The 23,253-nt window shown below is 39.7% G+C and overlaps 1 protein-coding gene across 2 annotated transcripts in view; it reads right to left on the bottom strand.

The window, feature by feature from the left end:
* Positions 1–764: 764 nt before the first annotated feature.
* Positions 765–23,253, bottom strand: part of MYCBP2 (MYC binding protein 2) — a 149,555-nt gene continuing 127,066 nt past the window's right edge. For both annotated transcript variants that reach the window (XM_075265391.1, XM_075265389.1), the window contains 28 exons: positions 20,466–22,118; positions 19,895–20,064; positions 19,524–19,768; positions 18,613–18,780; positions 18,281–18,438; positions 17,569–17,768; positions 17,272–17,421; positions 16,871–17,031; positions 15,748–15,904; positions 15,391–15,615; positions 13,823–13,888; positions 13,438–13,677; positions 12,859–12,948; positions 11,750–11,830; positions 11,378–11,644; positions 10,730–11,013; positions 9,977–10,073; positions 8,903–9,022; positions 8,136–8,237; positions 7,032–7,160; positions 6,120–6,252; positions 5,547–5,650; positions 5,263–5,451; positions 4,863–4,970; positions 4,467–4,676; positions 3,018–3,125; positions 2,469–2,634; positions 765–1,749 (listed from right to left, as the gene is read on the bottom strand). In XM_075265391.1, the coding sequence (XP_075121492.1) occupies positions 1,634–1,749; positions 2,469–2,634; positions 3,018–3,125; positions 4,467–4,676; positions 4,863–4,970; positions 5,263–5,451; positions 5,547–5,650; positions 6,120–6,252; positions 7,032–7,160; positions 8,136–8,237; positions 8,903–9,022; positions 9,977–10,073; positions 10,730–11,013; positions 11,378–11,644; positions 11,750–11,830; positions 12,859–12,948; positions 13,438–13,677; positions 13,823–13,888; positions 15,391–15,615; positions 15,748–15,904; positions 16,871–17,031; positions 17,272–17,421; positions 17,569–17,768; positions 18,281–18,438; positions 18,613–18,780; positions 19,524–19,768; positions 19,895–20,064; positions 20,466–22,118 (5,897 nt within the window). In that variant the 3' untranslated portion in view covers positions 765–1,633. The remainder of the gene's footprint in view (positions 1,750–2,468; positions 2,635–3,017; positions 3,126–4,466; positions 4,677–4,862; positions 4,971–5,262; positions 5,452–5,546; positions 5,651–6,119; positions 6,253–7,031; positions 7,161–8,135; positions 8,238–8,902; positions 9,023–9,976; positions 10,074–10,729; positions 11,014–11,377; positions 11,645–11,749; positions 11,831–12,858; positions 12,949–13,437; positions 13,678–13,822; positions 13,889–15,390; positions 15,616–15,747; positions 15,905–16,870; positions 17,032–17,271; positions 17,422–17,568; positions 17,769–18,280; positions 18,439–18,612; positions 18,781–19,523; positions 19,769–19,894; positions 20,065–20,465; positions 22,119–23,253) is intronic.

Raw genomic sequence — 23,253 nt, 5'->3', positions numbered from 1 at the left:
CCCTGAGAAATGTCATTTGTTTTTTTGTAAAAGTAATTAAGTCAAATGGCTTTACAGAGATTGTTAAATAATGGAAACAAGCATGAACATAATTTACAAAGATTATGCATGGACTTTTTAAGACTCCCTTCCTACAATGCTGTTCTTCAGAACCTCAGGTTTCTGGGCTGGTTCTGACACGTCGATAACTAGAGCCAAAAACCAGCACCTAAGCTGATCTGCCTCATCCTATTCCATGTTAACTAGTATTGCCTGTAGTAAGTGGACTGACAGACCAGATCATTTTAAGGCCATAGCCACACTGTCTTTGGTTGCAACTCGCCATATCACTGGGTCACTTTGCAACTCTTTCACTCATGTTGGCGACTGGAGTTGCATTGCGACCTGAAGGTGCCATAACTGGAACTTGTACTTGCAAAAAGGTCAAACATGGCTTAACTTTCTTGCGGTCACAATGTGACTTAATTTGCTAATATGAGACAAGAAACGAGTGATCTTTAGTTGTTAGTCAGGAGTTGTGGCAAAAGTCATCATCTGGTCCTAACCTATTAGTAAAGGCAACTCCTCTAATACAACCAATGTCTGGGAATATGGAATAAGGTGGAACAACGCAGGTGCTGGTTTTGATCACATGTACCAGCCCAGAAACTTGAGGTTCTACCAAAAAAAAGATGCTTAAGGAACAGTTTTCAAAAGTTCCCCAAAAACCTAAATCAAAAACAAATGAAAAGGTATAAAATTAAAAAACATTAAGCCTTCATGAATATGATTTAAGTCTTTATTTTTCTTTTTAAAAGCCATTCCTCTTAAATAAGATCCTAAACATTCACCAGACTGTCACTGTATAAAAATGTACAGTGGCTTTATTGACATGTACATTCCATAAAGTTTACATCTGCAAAGATATGAGGCACACTCAGTATTGCACTTCATTAAAATTTCAGGCTCAAACGTAACCCAGAAAGTTAAATGAAACTGCCTTTGTAATGTAGTAAATCTTATACAGGACAAACATTGATATCTTTATGTACTATGTACAGCATTTGTTACAACTTTTATACCTTGTTATGTGCCCACCAAATGCAATGTCTCTGTCTTCTCTGCTGAGCACATTGCAGAGCTCTCCAGCAACCAGAGAGTTATATTAACAGTCTAAAAGATAAACATATATACTCCTCTTTTTCCACGAGATGCAGGTATACGTGTACAGGGCTATTGGAAAGTCAGTGCTCATTACTTTAACTTCTCTTCTGATCATACATATACTGTATACATATATTTATATATCCTTGATACGGAGAGCCTTTTATATGCTGTGATCCAAGCATTTATACACATCTGGTGCCTTGTCTGTGGCGCTTTATGCTATGACCACATGCAAGCACCTCACAAGTAGCTATCAGTTTCAGAAAAACAGAACATTGAGTTTGGTATGAAGAGTATGAATTGTGAGTACACAGCTGTATCTGGTGCCTCCTTCCTGTTGAACCTTGTTCGTAGACTCTTAAGTGGTCCCATCCTGACCGGATGCTGTCGTCCAGAACCTGCCTGGCATGACGGACTGCTGCAGTCCATCTCAAAATTCACAAAGAAAGGATAAAAAAAAAAAATTGGAAAAGTTATATGGGCTCATTTAAAAAGTGTGGGCATTTCTGCACACTCCACATCCCAAGGCAAACTCTTCTCCGGTGGGTGGGTGGACCACATGAAGAGGGCACTCGGTCCCTTCAAGTTGTTTGCCTTTTGGACCTATATAGAAAAATAAATAAAAATAAAGCCTTTTTGTAGATATTTCACACCCAAATACAAAGTAACAATTATAATGTAGCCATCTAGCTATGTACAGCAATGTGGAAAGGACAAAACGTCATCTATATTTGATAGAAAATATGCAGGAAAAGGAACGGATCATCATAAGACATTTGTGTTAGTGTCACTGGGTTGTGATTAAGTAGTGCGCATGGCACATGGATAACATCAGTGTCCTGCTTGTGCCTCCTTGGCCCCATTCACTGAGGTCAGTGAGCATAGGCTGCATAATGGACAGGAAAATAATACACGAAACCAATAAAACACATGGTCCTGTGTAGGTGGCCATAGAAATGACTAGGTCAGCGTGAAGCTTGGAAGTTGTAAAACCATAATGTGCAAGTAGCATTTTTCACAGCTAGCATGTTCCCCTGTTTGCGGTAATGTCAGTCCAGCTTTGACCTGAGCAATATAGTTCTGTCTAACAACTTTGCTGCCAGTCCTTTCATAGGAATGGTCAACATGTACTTAGCTAAGCAATGACTCTCTGATCGCTCAGGTCTTCAGGTAAATGTAGAATTGGTGTGGAATAAGGAAGGGAATGTAAAGGGAACACTTTTTTTCTCTCATCTCTCAAACCCTCTAGAAGGAAAAGTAACACTATATAGAGAGACCCACACAAAATCTGATAAGAGTAATATATCAGCTGTCCCACTAACCTGCAGGACAATGTGGAAGTTCTTCTTTAAGTATGCTGGTCATCCTCTGGAAGTCATCATGGCAAGCATTACAAAAATGTGTTGTTCCAAAACAGAAAAATACAGCCACCGAGCAGCAGTATCGACACTTGTATTCTAGAAAATCTGTACCGTGTTTCGGACACATCTGTCATAAAGGAAAGAAAACAGCAAACAGTCACAAACACAGTACACGTCTTCTTGTGCATCTATATAGTTATAAGATCTGAAATAAGGAGCAGCCGAAAGAATAGATGCTCCGTTGTGTCAGAACTGTATAACAAAGATAATATACTTGTGGTTTACAGAGTGAATATAATTTTTCCTTGGATTTACTTTATACTGGAGTGTTGATCCTCTGTATAGCTGGCAATGTACAGAGGACTGGTCTAACTTCAGAAGCTTGCACCATCTGAATGTGACGCTATGCCATGTGCTATATGCCTTGACTTCAATACAGAGCTGCCACATTACAGTGGATTGGATTCTAGACAAGGCAAGAATATTTGCTCCCCATAGCTGGCATCATACCTGAGCCCTGGACACATCAGAGCATGCTCCACATATCAGCTCTCTTGGATCATAGTCATCTCCTTGGCCAGCTTCCGCATCACAGCGTGCTTCACCACCAAAATAGGCCTTAAAAAAAAAAAAAAAAAAGTGACATTAAATTGGTTATGCAAAACTGCTGAATAGTCTTTGTAGGCAACATATTTAACCAGAAATCCATTTTACCCCAAGATCACTAATACATAAATGTGCAGGACAAAAAAAACCCCAAACATTTCTTCTCCACCAAAAATACGGTTTTATTACACTTTTAGTTGATATCTAGAATAGGGGTTCTTTACATTCAGAGTAGTCAAGCCAAGGAATGTACTGAAAAAAAGGCTGGATGGTTATCTAACAAATGATAAAAGGAATCTAACTATAAATTATAGGAAATAGAATTCTGAGATGAGAGGTGCAACTGGTGGCCGCTTCACGGGGAAATTTTGCATTCCTCTGGATCAATGCTGTAGGGTTTTAGGTTGAAGTTGATGGAACCGCATCTTATCAACCTTATTAAATTTTATTGAAGGCGTTCTCCAGGATAAACTCAATTAAGCCCTAAACTAAACCCCCTCCACCCCACCTAACTTCTAATTCACATCAATGGAAAAAAAAAAAGAAAAAAAAAAATTACCCATATCCGTGGAGTGGTCATGTGACCTCTCCAGGGACACTTTCTGATAATCCGGTAACGTTCCATTTCATTGCTTCCAAAACGCATCACCACTATCACTCTTCCGCCTCCCCTATTCCCTGCAATACTTAACAAGCCTTCCTTTGTTTGGGAACAGCTCCTCCCTCCTCTTCCTATGTTCCTGCAATGGGTAGAATAGCTCAGCTAGGAGACAGGGAGAGTTGGAGGGGCTAGGCTTAGTGAGCGAGAGGGTGGGAGGGGTTAGACTAGTGAGAGGCACGGTTTTGTAATGGAGGGGGCTGAGAGAGAGAGTTAGTGCAGCAGCTACGCAGGAAGCTACAGCATATAAACAAACACAGAAGATGGCAGTAGCTTCCAGAGACACCCAGAAATCACTCCAATAACTGCTAAAGATATATGGGTGTATTCATTAACACATCACTAGCACTAACAGACCTTTATAAAAAATATAATAAACCCTTTTAATAATGTTACTTTTATTTACTGGCTGCAGTAAAAAATGGCTGGACTATTTGCTACCTGTAAATGAGCAACAAGCTGTTGCAGAGGAAGTGGTGGGAACCTTTACATTTATCATATAAAAGGTAATAATTATTATTTTTTTTTTTTTTTAACAGGATAGCTTTGTTCATGCACCATTAAATCTGCTCTTTACTTGCTCTTCATCCTACTTCTCCTGACTAACACTAGTTAAGAGCTGGTGCCCTCAAGCCTTTACTACATTGACCATGGGCAAGGAAGAGAATAGAGAATGTGTATGTATTGAGAATCACCTTTTTGCATTTGTAGCAGACATAATAAGCATATCTGTTCATGGCATAACTGGCGGGATCATTGTAAAATCGTACTCCTGGTGTAGTGATAGCGTCACTTTTGTGTAGTCCTTCATATTCCAGCCTCATCAAAGCCTTTCTTCTCACATCTTCATAGAGGTCTCTGATGGGGTCTAGGACATCTTTTAATACTGAATGATTTATTTTGTTCTACAAAAAAGACAAAGGAAGAGTAATTACTTTCCATTTTACTCTCAGATAGATCACTACACAAAGAAAAGCTGACAAGTGCTGCAATGTGATAAAATCGGCAGTAAATGAAGCTGTCTACTCATACAAGTATATGGCCTATGGGTACAAGTAGTCACAAGTGAAACAGTACAGTAAATAAATTACCTTACAGATAGGACAGGACATAAAACCAAAGGTTATCCGTGGCCCCAGCCATCTGTTTTCTAGGACACGTCGACAACATTGTAAGTGGAACACGTGGCTGCAGTCCAGCTATAAACAAACACACCTTTGTAGTTAAATAACTTTGCACTAGCTTTTATAAAGGTTTACTAGAGAAGCACGCATCATAGTAACATAAGCAATGACTGGTCATCCATGGCACTGCTGTCGCCATATAGTGTGTGTGTGTGTGTACATACATTTATTTATTTTGTATTTGGAGCTTGTCCTAGCTAATAAGCCAAACCTAGGATACAAAGTGCAGTCTCCACAAAGACCTATTCCCTGCTCAAGAAAACCTATAAGATATTTTTAGATTTACAAAGCATAATAGAAAAGCAACCTGAATGGCAGGAGCTGCTGAAAGTGCTTCAGTAAAGCAGATCATGCACATGTCATCTGCATCCTGTTTCAGATTTGTTGCATTTTTATCACAACCATGTAGACAGGGTAAGCAGTGGTCTTCGTTCTTCACACCCCCACAAGGATGGCCACAAGAGTGAGTCTTGCTACAAGCAGTCTTGGCATATTCCTGCAAACAAGGGAATGTTATATGTTTATATGACTCCCATGGCGTTGAACATCATCACTTTATAAAAAGGCTGTTAATGGGGTATTTTAACCAACCTGACAATCTGCATCAGAGCATACACTTCCCACAGCTGATAACTCGGTCCCATTTCTGGAGCCACAAAAACGGCATGTTTCAGAGCTGCTACTAGCAGGCTTTCCTAAAAAACAAAAACAGCATATTTTATAGCATGGTGTAGTTCCTATGGCAAAAGAAGCGTGTAAAAACTGTACAAGAAATAACTTATGAAACAGTGCTTGTGTTCAGCTTATGACAAGTGAGAGCCCTTAAAGTATATTTGCTAGTATTATGTCTGCTACCAATATCTCTGCGCTGTCAGGAGCCAGTGGTGTTGAATGCCCCTCCCTTCAAAATACAAGACTATAGACTTATAGTACAAGACTATTACCTGTGCAGGAGTAGCATTGCATGTGCTAGCCATCCACTAAGCAGCTTACAGCACCCGGTTGTCAGATCTCCCCCCCAACACACACACACACACACTGATGACCTATCTATAGCATAGGTCATCAGTAGGATAAAAAAAAATACAAAACACTACTTTAATTATATTAAAACTAAATTGAAAGAAAAAGCCATCCCTTTCATTCACTTATCGATATTCTTACCCGTTTGCTCTCTGAACTCAACCATTGCTTTCATAGTTTTAGAGTCTGCTAGTGCCATCAGCCAGAATAACTTGGTTCTTCCACAGCCTTCGTGTAGATCCACCTTGATGGCTTCTTCTTCCTCTTTAAACACCTGTAGAAAAATGTACAGGTTGTTGTAGATCACTAATCTGTCCAGAAAGGGCTATGCTAACTACTAGAACACAACTTGGTGGCTAGAGGCTACCGTATATACTCGAGTATAAGCCGACCCCCCTAATTTTACCACAAAAAACTGGGAAAACTTATTGACTAGAGTATAAGCCTAGGGAGGAAATGCAGAAGCTACTGGGAAATTTAAAAAATTTAAATGGTCGGAGTTTTGGGGTGCAGTAGATGTTGAATACTGGGAAAGGGGAGGGGGTGTTTTGGTTGTCTGTCTGCCCCTTCCCTGAGCTTGTGGACTGTTTTTCTTCCCGCACTTGGAATTCAGTCTGGCTGAATATATGGTATCTGCAGTGCTCCTATTAACCCCTTCTCAACGGAACAGGAGCACTGCAGATCCCCTATATTCAGTAGACCAGGCACTTTCAGACACAGGGATTCCTAATGTGTATAATGTGTTTCAGTGTCATATTTTTTTACTTTTGTATGTATTCTAGGGAAAGGAGTGATTTAGAACTTTTATTTTTTTTTTAATCTTTTTTTTTTTTTTGCACTATTTTATGGGAGATTCTATACATTAATATTGTGGCTGGTCATAGACCCCCCCCCCCCCCTCCTAAAAAAAAAATATATATATTTTTTTTTTTCTGACTCGAGTATAAGCCGAGGGGGGCTTTTTCAACACAAAAACTGGGCTGAAAAATTCGGCTTATACTCGAGTATATACGGTACATTGGCACAATACAACGTGGTTGCCATCCATCTTACCTGTCTTTGATGGGATTTTGTTCGTCGGTGGAGGTGGAGAAACCGGTCACAATCCGTGCACAGATTCCCACAAGCATTGCACAAAATGATGGCTGCCGTTTCACCATCATCATGATTATCGCACATTGGCTGGAGAAAAAAAAAAACAAAAAAAAAACAAACATTATGGTTACATATCTGTAATTTTCATCTGTAAATTTTAAAAAGATTTTAGTAATCGTTAAAATCTCACAAATATTTCCAGCAATAACTACATTCACTATTAATGTTTATAATGGATGAAAAAGTGGGTAAGACTGTGTGACCAATAAGAGCTGAGATTTCATTTCCTAAACTGCTTTAAGAAAAAAAAGTAAATGGCTAAATCTTACTGTTAGAAATTTTTGGTAAATTAGGCCAAATAAGTTTCATATATTTTTGTATGGATATTATTGTATTCTGTCACAATTTAACAACAAATGCCTAATGTGAATGACCATCTTTAGGGTGCACTTCACAATTATCCCATCAGTAGAGGAAACCTAATCTAGTACCGAAAATAAGGTCCATGATAACATGAGGATTTTTTTTTTTTTTTAATTTAGAAAATAAAAAGACCTCTGATCCTGTACCTTAAAATAAAGTTGAAGAATTGTTCTCTAGTAACGCTAGGTTCACACCTGCGTTCTGGTCTCCGTATTGTGCTTTCCGTCTTCTGCATGCCAGAAGACGGAAAACACAGACCGGGTCCGGCCGTGAACGGCGGTGAGCATTTTATGCTCTCCGCCGCGAAACCGGATTATATGTCCGAGACTGTGTCCGGATTATAAAACCCGGTTTTGCGGTGGAGAGCATAAAACGCTCACCGCTGCTCACGGCTGGACAGCTTTCTCACCCATTCAAATGAATGGGTGAGAAAGCCTCCTGCAGGTTTCCGTCTCCTGCTCTGTTTTATGCAGGAAACGGAAACCTGCAGAACGGACACCTGGGCGCAGATGTGAACGAGCCCTGAGTCTGTATTTAGTCCAGTAGTCCCTATTAATATCAGAAACTAGCTGTCTGCAATGTTGGTAAAGGGTTATCAGCGCTGAGATAACACAGAAAGTACTAGTTAGTATAGGGTACCATTTGTTTTTGCTGTCCATCTTTCCCCATCCACCTTCCAGAAGATAACCGGTCCACGTGATCTTGATCAAGCACACACAATGATGCTACAGCCAGCCATAGCTAAAATGGAAGGAAAATGTTCGTTTCGTCAGCAAAAACAATGAACACGCCAATTATAGATAAAATTACTCATATGTGTTATTTGTATTTTGAGTTGAAGGCTAAGGCCCCACGTAGCAGGCCAGAACCAAAAAGCAATGCAGGAAAAAACAGCAGAAATGCATCACAGTTTTTCCCACAGCGCTTTTCACAGAAAGTCTGCAGAGGTTTCCACATAGGGAGGTGGCAGATTCGCTATAAAACACAATTTATTTGTTGAAGATTTTTTTGTTTCGTTCCATACAACCCCTCCGCGTACAGTAAAGTCCAGATGTACATACTAAATGAAAGTTTACAAGCCAGAATTGCAATATGCAAACTCTACTACAAGAGTGGAAATCTGAGGCTTACACTTGGCTGCCTCAAAGGTACGCAGTGTGAAGTATATAGATCCTCATGAGGATTAGCGCCATTCAACTCTACATCATGCTAATGTGTCTGCTTTCTATGTGAAATTCATGGGAAGTAACACTGTACTGCATGGATACTTTCTTCCCCAAGCAAATCATATGTATTGGATGTGGAGCGTCACATCCATCATGTAGGAGCCTAAATCATGTCTAATGTCCTGATGTAATAAAAGGTCTCAGAGTATTAGGACATAAATATAACGTCATAACACTTACCCTGGTGGTTGCAATACATCTCACTGGGGAGCGATACTCCTCCTCCATCTTTGTCAGTGCAATGATTGTCTCTGCAATTGCATTTTTTGTGACACGGGACCAGGCTTCAGAAAGGTGCCCCTGTAATAATGTTGAAGAGGACAACTCAGGTAAAGCACAACTTAAACCATTAAAAGGGATTATTCATTTTTTATTTTTATTTTTTTTAAAAGGATAACAAAATTTATCAATACCAATCACTTCCTAGTGTATATATCCTGTTTAACTACATCATTTATCTGATTTATTGACCTCAGCTGTGAAGTTTTGTTTGCAAGCTCATCATTCCTCCATGTGAGCAGTGTAGTCAGCAAATGAAATGGCACAGCTGCATGTGACCTCAGATGTGGGAGTGATTACCTGTGATTTCACAGCAGGGAAGACTGAAGAAGGGAGGGGTGCACAGAGCAGTAGCAGGCAGTGAATCATGGGAAATGTCTTTTATCCACAGATTTTTTTCATGTAATTAAAAGTGATCCAAGGAGCAGCAAGTAAAAATAAAGTAAAGTAAAGAAAAGGCTGCAAAGGGAACAGTGAGTGTTTGGCACTGCTGTGGATGTGTGACCCCTTTAAAACTACTGCACAAAGCCTTGTTGAAACAAATGTGTTTGTGACTATCATGACTTAAGTATTACATATCTATGTGTGAGTACCATCTGCACAAGTATGTGAACGTGATTTTTTTTTCAACTAAAATCAGCCCACTAAAAAGCAAATGAACTAAATTTGGTATCCTGGTCACAGTGCATTTAGCTTCCACCAAGTGCAAAAAAAACCTCAATGGCTGAAGGATGTTGTGGGCGATACCAAATTACCCTCAACATCATGTGACCATTGGGAGGCAGCAGGAGGGTATTTGGCTGCAAGCATGTACTACACGACAAAAGCTATATATGCAATGGTCTGGTCAATTGTGGATAATTTCAGATGTCTGCATAAATGATGTAACCATATTCTACTTTCTGATAAGATGCGATTTATCTTTTTGTAAATATCTGCAACGCATGTTTATGCGCCAAACTATGTAAAACTTACAGCTGCCATGTCTTTGATTAGTTTAATGATAATTTCTGAAATCTGAGTTGGTGTTGAGCCCTTCATCCACCAGTGACTTTCACCTCTTCTTAGGTAACTGCAGAAAATAAACCATTAAAAAAAACCAAAAAAAAAAAAAAAACTTTATTGTACATGATGTCTTGTTGTAAAAGGAAAGATTTTCATCCAATTTTGTTTTCTCATAAAGACAGAAATCATATTTGAAAATTCCTCTTAGTATTATTGGAACACATGACCCATGGTCATTAAAGCAATTCACTAATGCATCATTTAGTGTCTCCAATGTGGACCTTCATTATAAAGAGGACCTTTCATGTCCTCATCGATGTGTGGTATTATATATGACTAGAAAGCCAACAGAGTACTGAATTCAGCGCATTCGGCTTTCCTGGTATGTGCCCCAGTGCTGGCAATGTCCGTGCCACAGAGCTGTCCTTACCATCAGAAGAGTAGGTTTTACAGCTCAATGTCATCGCTGGGCAGTGAGGGGATGGGGGGCATTCCGCACAGCCCAGCAATGATGGTGCAAAGCAAGTGAAAAGGTTGAAAGCCACAGGGGACTACACAGAATTCTACAGGCAAAAAACACGATTTTAGATTTTTTTGCCATAGCAATTTTACAGAGGAAAGAGCTGGACATTCAACAATGTTTTCATTGTGTGCGGTCTTTCATGATTGCCAAATCATTAGAGAAAGCCAACTGAAAGGAGGAATAAAGGATTCAGACTGTACCTGGAGTTAAAGATCATAGGTAAAGTGACAGTGGTGACCCCTTTACCAGCACTCATTCCTGCTGTGCCAGTGATGGGTGTTCCCTTAGCCTTCAGCTGAACTGTAAGTGCCTTAGCAATGCAACCTAAGAACATATCCAAGATGCCAAGCTTGTTCCAGTCTCCTTTCTCAGTTGAGTGGATAATATCACTGATGTCAGCAGGTGGGAGAGACTTTACTCCTATGATACTAGCAAGTCGAGATGGAGTCACTTCAGGTAAGACACGACGAAGCAGTGATGTTACCTGTAAATAAGACCAAGAAAGGTGCAAATTATGCAGCAGATATTATAAGTAGCCAAGTTAGAAGATAAAGGTTGCATTAAGGGACCATGTGCGGCATATCATGAAATCATAGTTATTTTACATTTTGGATCTATGATTCATGCAATGTGCTGTATCTGGGAAAGATGGGATCTATGGCTGTGGATAGGAAGACAAGCACGCAGCACTTTGCTTCATTCTAGAAGCAATTAATGAGAAGGTAAAAGAAAGGTGATGAGAATATTTAAATGGGTGAAACACAAAGCATGGATCCTTTCCTAGAATATCATTCACTGTACAACACCACGTGAAGGATGTCATCTTAGATTGGCTAGAATATACTCACTTGTCGCTGAACTCTAGGGGAAGCCGTGTGCAAAAGATGGAAAAGATCTTGCAGTAACGTCAGCTGCTGAGCCAAATACTGCCTGCCAACATTAGATCCACTTAGTGCAAGCACCATGGAAAGCAGCTCAAAACAGTATGCGTCCGAGGAGGCATCTTCATCGTTTGGTTGGGAGTTTGCATTTTCTTTGCTGGATATGGCATGCTCCCACTCTTCGCGCACACGTGTTGCCTCCATTCTGATGGCTTGTACTATGTGGGCACACACCTAGGAGCAGAACAATTGAAGTAAATTGTTAGTTTTTTTCTTCCAAGAAAAAAAAACAAAACAAAAACGGAACTCTATGATTGAATACAGAGGTTGCACAAATACCTGCTTTTGTAGGTTGGTGAGTTTACTTCTGCTGAAAATAATTCCCACCATGTGTTCCTTAAGGTCTGCATCTGATGTTGCCTAATAAGTATTATAAAAACAAAAAACCCACAACATTATAGTGGGTAAAAAAATTTCATAACGTATATTAAATGACCAACTGCATGTGCCATTTTTACTCCCTTTCCACCACTTTTCAGTGTATCTGAATATACAAGCCGATGTAGATTTCGGTGTGGGTGCATGGCCTGTAAGAGGATGTACCCGATGACAAGACCTGTACCTTGTCATAAATCAAGCTAATCCTCTGGCATGGCATACACAGTGTGCACAGTCTTGAGGAATTATCTTTTTCCCCTGTATTTCTCTCCAAAATTAGCATGCTACTGCTCACCTATCTGGCTAGATTCACAAAGATATCATGCAAACTGTGCACTAAAATACTGTAAAATAACTGTTCTAAAACACCTTTACATACAAAGGTTGGAGCAGTTACCAAGATAAAGCCCCTCATTTCATGATGTATTATATAGTAATTAAAGACTTAGAAATGAAAAAATATGGAGCAGCTTGTCATCTACAATTTCAAGGAAAACTTGTGTATGTTTGAGGACCTAGCATTTGACGGTAATGCTAAGTCAAACCCAATTTACCGACACTGAGCACAAGAAATTCCACTATGGAACTCATAAGGAGGGGGGGGGGGGGCTAAAAGAGAAGCATTATATAGTCAAGTTCTGCTACAGGTTGGGGTTACACATTGACAAAGCAGCACTTGCTAAAATAATGTCCGAGTTATGACCTCCTCTTAGAAGTGTGTGTGTGTGTGTGTGGGGGGGGGGAGACTTTGTGAAGGGACATGGAGAATATAGAAAGTTATAGGAACCATGCAAGAGTCATTATCCATAGGAAACAACTTCTGCGAAGCAATGGTGTGATGTAGAGAAATTCCACGGTCTGCCCACAAGCTTTATGATAACATAGCCCAACAATGGATGTATTTATTTCTGGAAAGCCTGCTTTTTTTCTCTTTTGTCTCTTAAAAAAAAAAAAAATTGGAATAAATAAGTGGGAATGTCTTCACATCTAAAAATTAGCAGCCCTGGTACCTTTTCCTCTCCTTCAGGCGAAGACAAGAGAGCTTTCTCCTCTTGCTCAGGCGTAGGTTCAGCATCTCCAGAAATCAGCTTGCCAAATACCTGTGGGGATATACAGGCAAGATTCTTACTGATAAAAGGTGGGTCCATAGGATACAAGTCTTTATATTTACAACCTCCAACAGGTTTGATCATTGAGTAACATGTGCAAACTTTAAAGCAGATTTGTCGGTTTAATATGCCGCCCTTCATATAAGCAGCGCATTACAGCTACAGGTTTGTAGGCTACTAAAAGAATACATTGGGCACAGTTTATGAGCCCTTTACCCTAGAAGGTGTGCAGCTACACACCATACACATTTCATGCTCACGTCAAATCACAGCCTGCGCATTCACATTTTTATGAGGGGAGTGCACCACACTTCCCTCTGCATGCGCCGACTTACAGGCTGCTGTGTATATACACATCACTGCCCTGGGGGGCTGGGAGAACACCACTTCTCTTGTGTAAAGAGATCACTTCACATGACAGATGTAAGATTTCACAATGCAATGTAGTAATAATAGCAATGCCTTTGTCAGAACACAAACCTGTGATGTTATCAGTCTAAACACCCGTAGTGTCTCAGATTCGCAGTTCCTCTGTTGAGCCACACTGGCGGAGATTTGTCCAGCTATTTTGATAGATTCCCCATCTTTCCAGCCGAGCACTTTAACTTGCCGCACTCTCAGCGTGTTCTCAGGGCCTTTCATCTCAATCTTCAGAATGTGATTATCCCCTCCTGGCAGTTCACTTGTCACCCATCCAATGTGTCTGGAGTCCAAGTCAGCCTTGTATTATGAAGAAATGGCAAGGTTGTTACATTTCATCTTTATCTAGCACTCAGTGGCCTTTCTGTTCACCTTGCAGAATTTGCCAATTATTTAAACAAACAGGAATCCAATGAAAATAAAAAGCTCCGCAAAGCACATTTACCTGTTTAATCCGACACAGGTCTTCCATGGTCTTGCCACACAAAAATGTCATTGATGTAACTTTATTCTGAAAAAAATTGATGCAAAAATAATGGTGACATTAACATGCAACTCAATCTTTGATAGCTTTTACTGTCACAAAGTGGCTGTAGACATTCACATTTCATATGACATTTTCAGTGAATCATCCCAAAACTAAGTAGTTGGAATGATACGAGCTCAGCACAAAGGACCAAACAGAATCTAGCTTTCATGGGGACAGGGGCACAGAAGGAAGGTCTAGTATTTCAACCACTGTTAGCTAGAATCAGCAATATCTGTGTGTTCCACCATTTACATGCACCAGGTGGTTCTTAAACAGAGATATCTACGCTATCAATCCTCCCTTAAAAGTACAGAAAATAAAATTCCAAAATACTTTTTTTCCCACTTTAAGGCTGAAGCCCCAACGTTGTCGAAGAACAGATTTTTTGTAGCAGAATTTGCTGCTGTTTTTTCTGACCGGCGTGGATTGAGCAGAATGGAGACTTATACGAGCTTTCAGATATTTCCCATTCCTTGTGTAGCCAGTCTTGGCTTTGGCTCAGAAAATCTCAGCAAAATATGCAACAGTAAAAGCAGAGTTTCTGTAATGTGTGCCTTAGCCTGAAGTTCACACTGAGTAAACGCTAGCTTATTTTGTAGAGTAAAATTACACTTGTAAATTTTGCTATCCCATTGACTTCAATGATATTTTTTACACGTGTAAAAATATGCCTGTAAAATGTCATTGAAGTCAATGGGAGTCTTATTTTTACATGTGTATTTTGCAAAAATACACGCGCGTTTACTCAGTGTGAATGCACCCTAAGGGTAGGTTCACACAGCATAAAATGAAAAAAGAAATTTGATTTCAGACTTTGGTCTAAAATTCCTCTTCCATTCCTGCCTCTCCGGCTTTCCACCACAGCTTTTTGGAATATGATGCAAGGCAAAATTATGGTGGAATTTGGTGCCAATTTAGATACAGAATTCACCTCAAAATCAGCACCAAATTCTGCCACGTCAATCTCGGAAAGGGGGAAACATGGCTCATCTTTGGTGTTCTTTTAACCATTGCCCCCACAGGACACTAGGTAAACCAGCATCTGTTTTTTCTTTTCTGCAATATCCACTTAATTTTACACTGAAGAGAAATCCTCTGGGCAGATTCATTCAAATTTTTTTTCCCCCCACCAAAGCACTGTTGACGTGTCAATGTAATATTTGTTCACATCACGAAACAGTCAACATTTTGCTGCTGCTAGATCTTTCATTCTATAGATTATTCAGATGTTCATGTTTTAATGATCTGAGCAGAGCTAAACAATAACAGGAGAACGAATTACAATAAACCCTAAATCATAAGATAATTTGGCCACAACTCCAAGGCAGCAAATTTCAACTCCATCTAGTACAAATACATTTAATATTTTTATATTTAGTATTTTTGACTGCAGTAAATTTCATATTTTTTGACATTAATGGAAGACAAAGGTGGAGTTTCACTTTAAAAATATAAATTGAAAAATATAGTAAACTGATAAATACCCCCAAGTCACGAGAGTTGTCCACATGGACTGATACATAGCGTGCATTTATGCCTTTCACACAATTTATTGTGATGCTCTTCGTTTTATTTTTATCTTCATCTCCAGACTCCCAAAATGTTTCAGTAGACCCGTCTGTTAAGCTTCCAATCATGGCTGGTCTGCTAGAAGTCTTAATGTCTACTATGCTTGTCATGTCTTTAAGAGCAGTAACCACACAAAGCTCCTGGAAGAAAACAAAAGAAAAAAAAGTAATAAGTTGCATTAAAACGTTGCTGCACGTACGGCCAATACTCAATAGTTATATGTGACATACGTAGCACGTGCACAATCAAACCGCACAACATGAAACACTAACCTGGTTCATTGCTTCAAAGCCAGACTGCACACTAATGTTGAAACTCTCCTCACTATCGCCATCATCAGACTTGGAAAGGATATTGTTAATGTGGTGAAATACATTGCTCTGATGAAGAAACTGGTGATCAGACTGCTTAAACTTAAGGCTCCAGCACCTGAAATAAAAAGAAATTGTTCAGTTTTTATGCCTTAATGTTGATTATCTGATTTAGGGGGTATTCACACTACTGACTTGTATAGAGAGCGCTCTTACTGTAATCTTCTCCTAAATGTCTGCTTCTCTCACTCTTCTTGCTGCACCACTAAACATTTCTATGAACTATGAAGCTGTTACTAGCCGAGTAGCTAGTAATAGGAGATAGGAGCACTTTCGACTGATAAGATATACTACAGAGTTTCCTAGGTTCACCTGAACTATTCATTTACAAAAAATTTTTTATTGAAAAGGTTGTTACTCTAAGGGTACGTTCATACAGCAGAAAGCTTTTCCACCGTGTGAACTCTCCACGCAGCTAGCCGTGACGTCGATGTAGTGCATCAGCATTCCGTCACGGCATCCCACTCCTGATTAGGCCTGAATGAATGGGCCTAATTGGGAGTGAGTTGAGCCACGGACGCTGCAGCTGACTCAGCTGCAGAATCCGCGGCAAGATAAGGTATGTTGCTTCTTTATTCCGCTAGATAGCGGGAAAAAAAGTGAGCGGCTCCCAGGCGGATTCCGGGTCAAAATCTGCCTGCAAAAAACTCAAGTGTCAACTAGTCCCAAGTGATTCTGAGGCTGGTTACTAACTACACCTAGGCGGTTTGTAAATAATATTTATTCATAGGGAACTTAAATATTATTTTGATGTGGAAGTTTAAAAAAAAAATAAAAATATATATCTTAAACACACTGGATTACTGTGGGAAGGCTACACAAAGTTTATAAAAAAAAAAGCCAACCCCCATTTTACCTATGTAATTCAATGTCATGTCTCACAGAGGGCATCCCATTTTGATAAACTATTTGTGAAGCAGGAAAATAAATGTGGTGCATCTAACCATTACCAGCTGTTAAAGGCAAGTTACAGCCAGCACCAGATCGTGACCATCAACACTTGTATAAGACTTCATATATTCACCTCAGTGCCATCTGCTGTAAAGCGCTTCCTCCAGGAAGAGACATCATTAAATCAGAAATGGTCTGAAGAAGACGATGGAAAGTGTCAGGCAATGGATGTGCCGCTTCTCCAGCAATCACTATGTCTGAAAGCGGGTGTTCACACACTCTTGTATCTTTTTCCTTCAAATAGAAATTCAGAAGAAAATGTTAGGCTCTTACTCCTATTGTAAATTAGTCAATAGAAGAAAACAGATTTCTGCCTATAGGGGTCAGATGACATGACAATTCCTTCAGTGGAGACGGTGACTGCCACATAGATCTGCTGGCTTGTCATTGAGAATATATATGCCAGCAATTCTAATATTTTTAGGCAATTACTCAAGCATGAACGTGAGAGAATGTAACAATATCAGTACACACCTGTTCTGCATTTTCTTTATTTGCCTTATTCTCCTCATCCTCTTCTTCCTCTGGCTCCATAGGAGCAGGTGTGAGAGATGCCACAAAGTGCCATAGTAGGTCATGAAGAGATGTTGTCTGAATTACATTGCAGAGCAGCCAATTGAAAGCCTAAGTAAAAGTACACAAGTTCATTTTATCAGACTGATGGTAAATATTCACCAGTATAACACCACAAGTCACAAATTATATGTATAACGTCTTTACTACATGGAAACAAATGTAAATGTACAGATGTTCCTACCACTGCTCACTTACCTCCATTGCAAAAACCCGACAGGCAGATTTCCTCAATGCTTGTTTCATGGCAATTTCAAGGCCTTCTAGATCATGGTGCTGGATGACAAAAGCCAAGACTGGCCATTGGAAATTTCTCTCTCCTTTTGAGAGCGAACTGTGAGCAGAGATCAAGCGGGATAGCTCTGGCGATGGATGTCTCAGCAAAGAGGAACCAACTTCTACGACAAAGTGAAAACAATCAGAGGGTCCATGATGTAGAGCCCAAGTATCCATCTTTATTTTAGCAAAAACTACAACTAGCCAAATAAGGATTCAGGAGTCATTTAAATAAATTAACCAACCATAGCAGTCACGGCTCCCATAAAGGAGGAAGTATTGCGGATTTAATTTTATTTCTGGTAAAGGTGGTGTCCAAGGGTATACACTTAACTAAACAACTAGAATAATATATATAATCTACACCTGCTGCCAAGTGCTCTTGAATTATTCACCACAGAATATGGCTGGGAATGCCTGTTCACAGGTCACCCTGCTGGCCACCAATAAGCCAACTATTTTGTGTGTGTCTAGATGGGTACAAGTAAAAGCAGCAGATGGTGTTGGAACCAGGTAGGTGATTATAGCAGTGAGTACAGTGAATTTTCTAATTAACCCAATCTTGCCAGGCTTAATTTTTTAACGCCCCCTTGGACAAGCAAAGTTATAAGATTTAGTAGAAATTTGAGTTTACCAGCGTCGCCACTGTTAACTCTGCGTCTAGGAATAGCCTTCACCCGCGGCTGCAGGACAGAATGCTGTTTGTCATACTCTGAGGCCACAACAGAGTAGGATCTTTGGAAGACTGTACGTTTAGCAGAGTCCGTGTCGGTAATAGGACTTGTTTCAAGGCTACAAAGGGGGGGGAAAAAAAAAAAAAAAAAAAGATATTTAGAACAAATGTTTTAAGTGCTCTAAACACATCTATTAGGTAAAAGTTGAACAACTGTATGAGTAGGAAGAGATTCACCATATTCTACACACCACCTTGTCAAAAAGAAGTGTGATTTTATATGTTATGCATACCTAGGAGGCATGGACTTCATGTTGTTCTCGGGTTCCTCAAAAACATTTGGGCACGCATCTGGAGTTACTGATATGTAGGGTGCAGGTACTGAAGTAGAGCGAAGATATCTCATTTCATCCTGGAAGAGATTGTCATCTTGATAACCACCAAAGTTCTCATGGTGATGTCTGCATGACATAAAGCAGAAAAACGGATGTCATTTAAATATCACGCATATAATACAACTGCTGAGCAATTTTGGCGCTTTGTGTTTCCTCAAATATTTATAAGTTTACCTAACAAACATATAAAAGATTCAGAAAGGGGCAGATTTATAAAAATCATCTTTGTTGCCCACAGCACTTAGGTTATTGTACTATGGGCAATGGACTATGGGCACAGACAGTTCTACTGCATTTTAATCCAATTTGAGCCATTTCCAGGCTAGCTGGACTTTGTTCATAAAAGAGTCTGAGTCTTGCTTTCCCCCCAGCCACAATCATTGCCAGCCTTGTGTGTATACACACTGATACAGGAAAAGTTGTCACATTGTGTAGACAGGATAGGGAGGACTCTCACTATCTCTCCTAGGAGTCTTCTTAGGACTTACTCAGTAAAGTTACCTAATATATCACAAAGCTAAGCTACTCTCTTCTCTATCATATCCTGTTCTCAGAAACAGTAGAAGTCACCTAACAGGTTTACTTCTAGTATCTACAGTATTAAAAAAAAAATATATAAAAAAGCAGTGAAAGATCCAGCACCTTTATAATCACACAAAGCATTCCATTAAACATCATGTAGAAGCTGCACTACCTTAAAGGAGTTCCTGACGTCAATGCTGGGCTACAGCATAGTACTATGGAAGCCACAGTGTGCGACTATGATCACTAATGCAGTACAGTCTAGCCTTATATGTAAAGTTGCTTACCTTGCTAGTGTTTGCAAGTAGAGGCACTGCATTTTGGGAGGCAGGTCCTCAGAAATCCCCTCCTTTACACTTGGGAGCTGGGAGAGAAAAGGCTTAGGAGGATGATAGCACAAAATACTTGGCTCTGCTGCACTACTCAACGAGAGTAGAAAGAGTGCATTGGACTTTATCACTTGATGGGCCTCCATGGTGGGTAAAGCACGAGGTGTTTTCACTTGCACTGGCTTCCTCCTGGATTGTTTCACCTAAAAATAATAAAGATCAGAATTGTTTTATTAGAAATATGTTAATATTGGTGTTATTTATTCATTTAATAGAAAGCAAGTTACTATTGATGCACTTACTTAAAGGCATGCAAAAAAACCTATTACCTTCTCCCTTACCGCTGCCTGCTTTTCTCGAAGATACTTCTCTCTGCAGCGATCACAGACTAAGTACCAAGTGCTTCCACCAACTCCTCCATCGCCACAGTTCCCTGCCCAGCCACCACAAAAGTGTCCAATGCTGTTATATCCTTGACCACCAGCATATCGTCCACAGCCTTGAGAAGGGGAAAAAAAACCCTATGAACCTTGTTGAAACATATGGCTATATGTTCATATTTTTATTTAAAAAAAAAAAAAAAGCATACTAAAGCACTGGCTAATTCTTTTAATATAAACATCTAGCATTGTATCACTTGTTGGAAGCTTCTAAAATCTGCAGTTTATGAAGACTGTGCATGATGCACCGGTCTTAATATTGTGTGCACTGGCAGTATATGTGCCAGAACAAAGAGGCTCTAGTCTGAGTATCCCGAGTATCTAAAGTGTATGCGAGTCAGGGACTGCCACAGATTTTAGGAATAACACGCACAATTTTTCCCAACTGTGTAGAACTGCGTTTTTGTGATTTCTATAAAATACACTAGGAACTGTAAGATATTAAAACTAGCAAACCTACCTGGATGTGCCTGGCGCATGTGATATGTTACTGGATATGGGTGAGATTCTCCACACAGCTCACAAATGGTGTCTTTCTCAGGCCCTCCAACCGACAATTGGGCCATTTCTCCAAACAAATTACCACGTGGCCTAGATTCGGCCTTGTCTTTCTTCTTTTTCTCCTTCTTGGCTTTCTTGCTGTCCTTTTCGCCTTCTTTTTTCTTTAAAACAGCACATGAACCAGGGCTCGGAAAGATCATATTCTGGGATGCGGCTTTTATGGTGGCCAGTGAAATATCCTCCCAAAAGGCTACGAGATGCTGAAGGGTTAGTGGCAGCGGAGGCCTGGATTTAGTAGAATGGTGGTTTGATACTTCAAACTGTGAAGCCTCCTGCTTGCCGTCTTCACACTTCTCATGTAGAGTCCGTTCAGTAAGCATTGACAAGACTTTGTTCTTATTAATACTGACCATTTTTGATATATCAGGCCCATGGGGAGAAATATGAAACATGTTAAGAGCAGATGATATTTCTATGGAATGCCTATTCTTTAACTTGACTTCTTTTTCCTCTGTAGGTTGCTGGCTGTTAAGACTACTTCTTATAGGTGCGTGTTCTTTGGACAGGTCTGGATTAAATTTCAGAAAAGAAGAACAAGCCATGGCATCATGAACTATGCCTTCATGCCAGAGAAAAGCTGCAAAAACAGCTCTTGCACATTCAGCCACAGATGGGGACATCGCTTCCTTTGCAGGTTCAGCAGATCTGGACGCTTCTTTAAACAAAAAGTTTGCCTTCTCCTTTTTGGGTCGGACATGCCTACTAGCACTTTTGCGGCTTACTTTGGGAGATGCCCGTGTGTCTTGCTCTTCTTTTAGGGGTGCTTTTCCAATACTGAAATGGACTTTGGATGCACCATCATCAACACTCTTTAGCTCTGTATTGTCTTCACAGGTACTGTCTATAATGCTGTTGGTCTTTAAAGTACTGGAAGAACATACTTCAACGACTTCACTATGCAGATTTTCTTGAACAACATGAGGAGAAGGAGCTCTGTTTTCACTTCCCCCCGCTGATTTACCATCTTTCTGTGTCATTTTTGGTTTGGGCGAAGTGGACCGCCCCCTTAAAGGTTCTGTGAAAGGTACTTTCTTTTTCCGCAGTGTGTCAGGATCCAGAGTATAAGAATCAGACTTGGACCTTTCACGCGGTGGTTCAAGTTTGGTCTTTGCAGGAGCTGCAGCTTTTTGAGGTAGGTTTTTCTCCTGTGGAGATGCTGAACGGGTTGCACCTGCACTAGACACGTTAGGCTTTCCAGTAGGCACAGTCTTTGGCTTTGGTGATGTGGAACGCGAGCCAGGTCCAGGAGATTCTGATCTGAGACTAGGTGATTTCCCATCAGAATTTTTCAGAATCTGGAGAGTGTTATGATTTGGTGACAAAGATCGGCTGTGAGAGTCTGATCTCAGTTTTGCAGCATCAGACTTCAACAGAAGAGATTCACTTGCAGTGAGCCCTTCATTATTTCGAGGTTTCTTCTGATCAGTATTAGAACGACTTACTCGTCCATCTGGTTTGGGGGATTTGCTTTCAACTCTGTGTTTTGACGGCAAGTCTGATTTGTTCACAGTAGCAGGTGGCTTGGCAGCAGCATTAAACTGCCCCCTTTCATCTAAATAATACAATTAGACAAACAGATCATTACTTTTAGATGATACATTTTCCACTTGATATTGATTCATTTTAAACTATATATATATATATATATATATATATATATATATATATATATATATATATATATATATCATTAAGATGAACCATAAACATTTATTACATAGGTGAAGCTTCACTGTTACAGCTCTGCAGAGATCATGGTACAAGCACATATTCATCCATCGAGAATTCTGTAGGGACTAGCTGACTGCACAGATCTCTAGGTGTGGTGCTGTGCGTCTTGTGTATTTGTGTACTTGTTGATAGTTTGTTACTCTAATGTATCCTGTTGTCTGTACATGATCTGTAAAGTGCTGCACTAAAATTATTATTAGATCTAGGCAAGTAGCTTGTTCATTCAGCATGCAGTCCGCAAAGTCTGGCTCAGGGGATTAATTTTTTTTTATTGAAGTAAATTGCTAAAACCTTAAATCACATTATTCATCACCGAAAAGACCATAGCACCCAATTTAAGCAACAAAACATAAGATTGCGCATATAAAAAATATTTCTCTCCTACAATTGCATCTGAAGAGTGTTTGGTGATTTTTTTTTTTTAAATATACAATATTAACCCACTAAGAACAGCCAGATTTTTCCAAATCAGACGTGTCATTTCCATAACATTGGAATGCTTTTACTTATGGACATGCTTGCAAATTTTTTTTTTAATGACACATTCCACTTTATGTTAGTGGTAAATTCAAGCATGCTGCCCAAAACTTATTTCTATAACAATAACACCCCACCCAAAAAAAAAAAAAGAAATAAATTAAAATTGCAAATTTCCATTTTTACGACCAATACAGATAGTATCACACAGAACAGGTAAGGAATTATATTTAATATATTATGTTGGCATAATTTTTTTGTACGCCACCTTGAATTTTTTTTTTTTTTTTCTATAAACACTTCTCTCTATCTGACACACAGGCTACAGCAGCTCCTCACAGGGATTCTCTCACCCCCCCTGTCTTGAGAATTGCTGCCAGTGCTGACAGATGTAGGGCAGAACAGTATAGCAATGTTCAGTTTATGACAGCAGACCTGGGTTGGTTGGGAAGAGGGTAACAGATTTTATTTTGTTTTAA

The sequence above is a fragment of the Leptodactylus fuscus genome, chromosome 2 (genome assembly GCF_031893055.1).
Source record: "Leptodactylus fuscus isolate aLepFus1 chromosome 2, aLepFus1.hap2, whole genome shotgun sequence".
Lineage (NCBI taxonomy): Eukaryota > Metazoa > Chordata > Amphibia > Anura > Leptodactylidae > Leptodactylus > Leptodactylus fuscus.
Note: the sequence above shows the minus strand (reverse complement) of the source record. Positions and strands in the feature narration are given on the sequence as shown.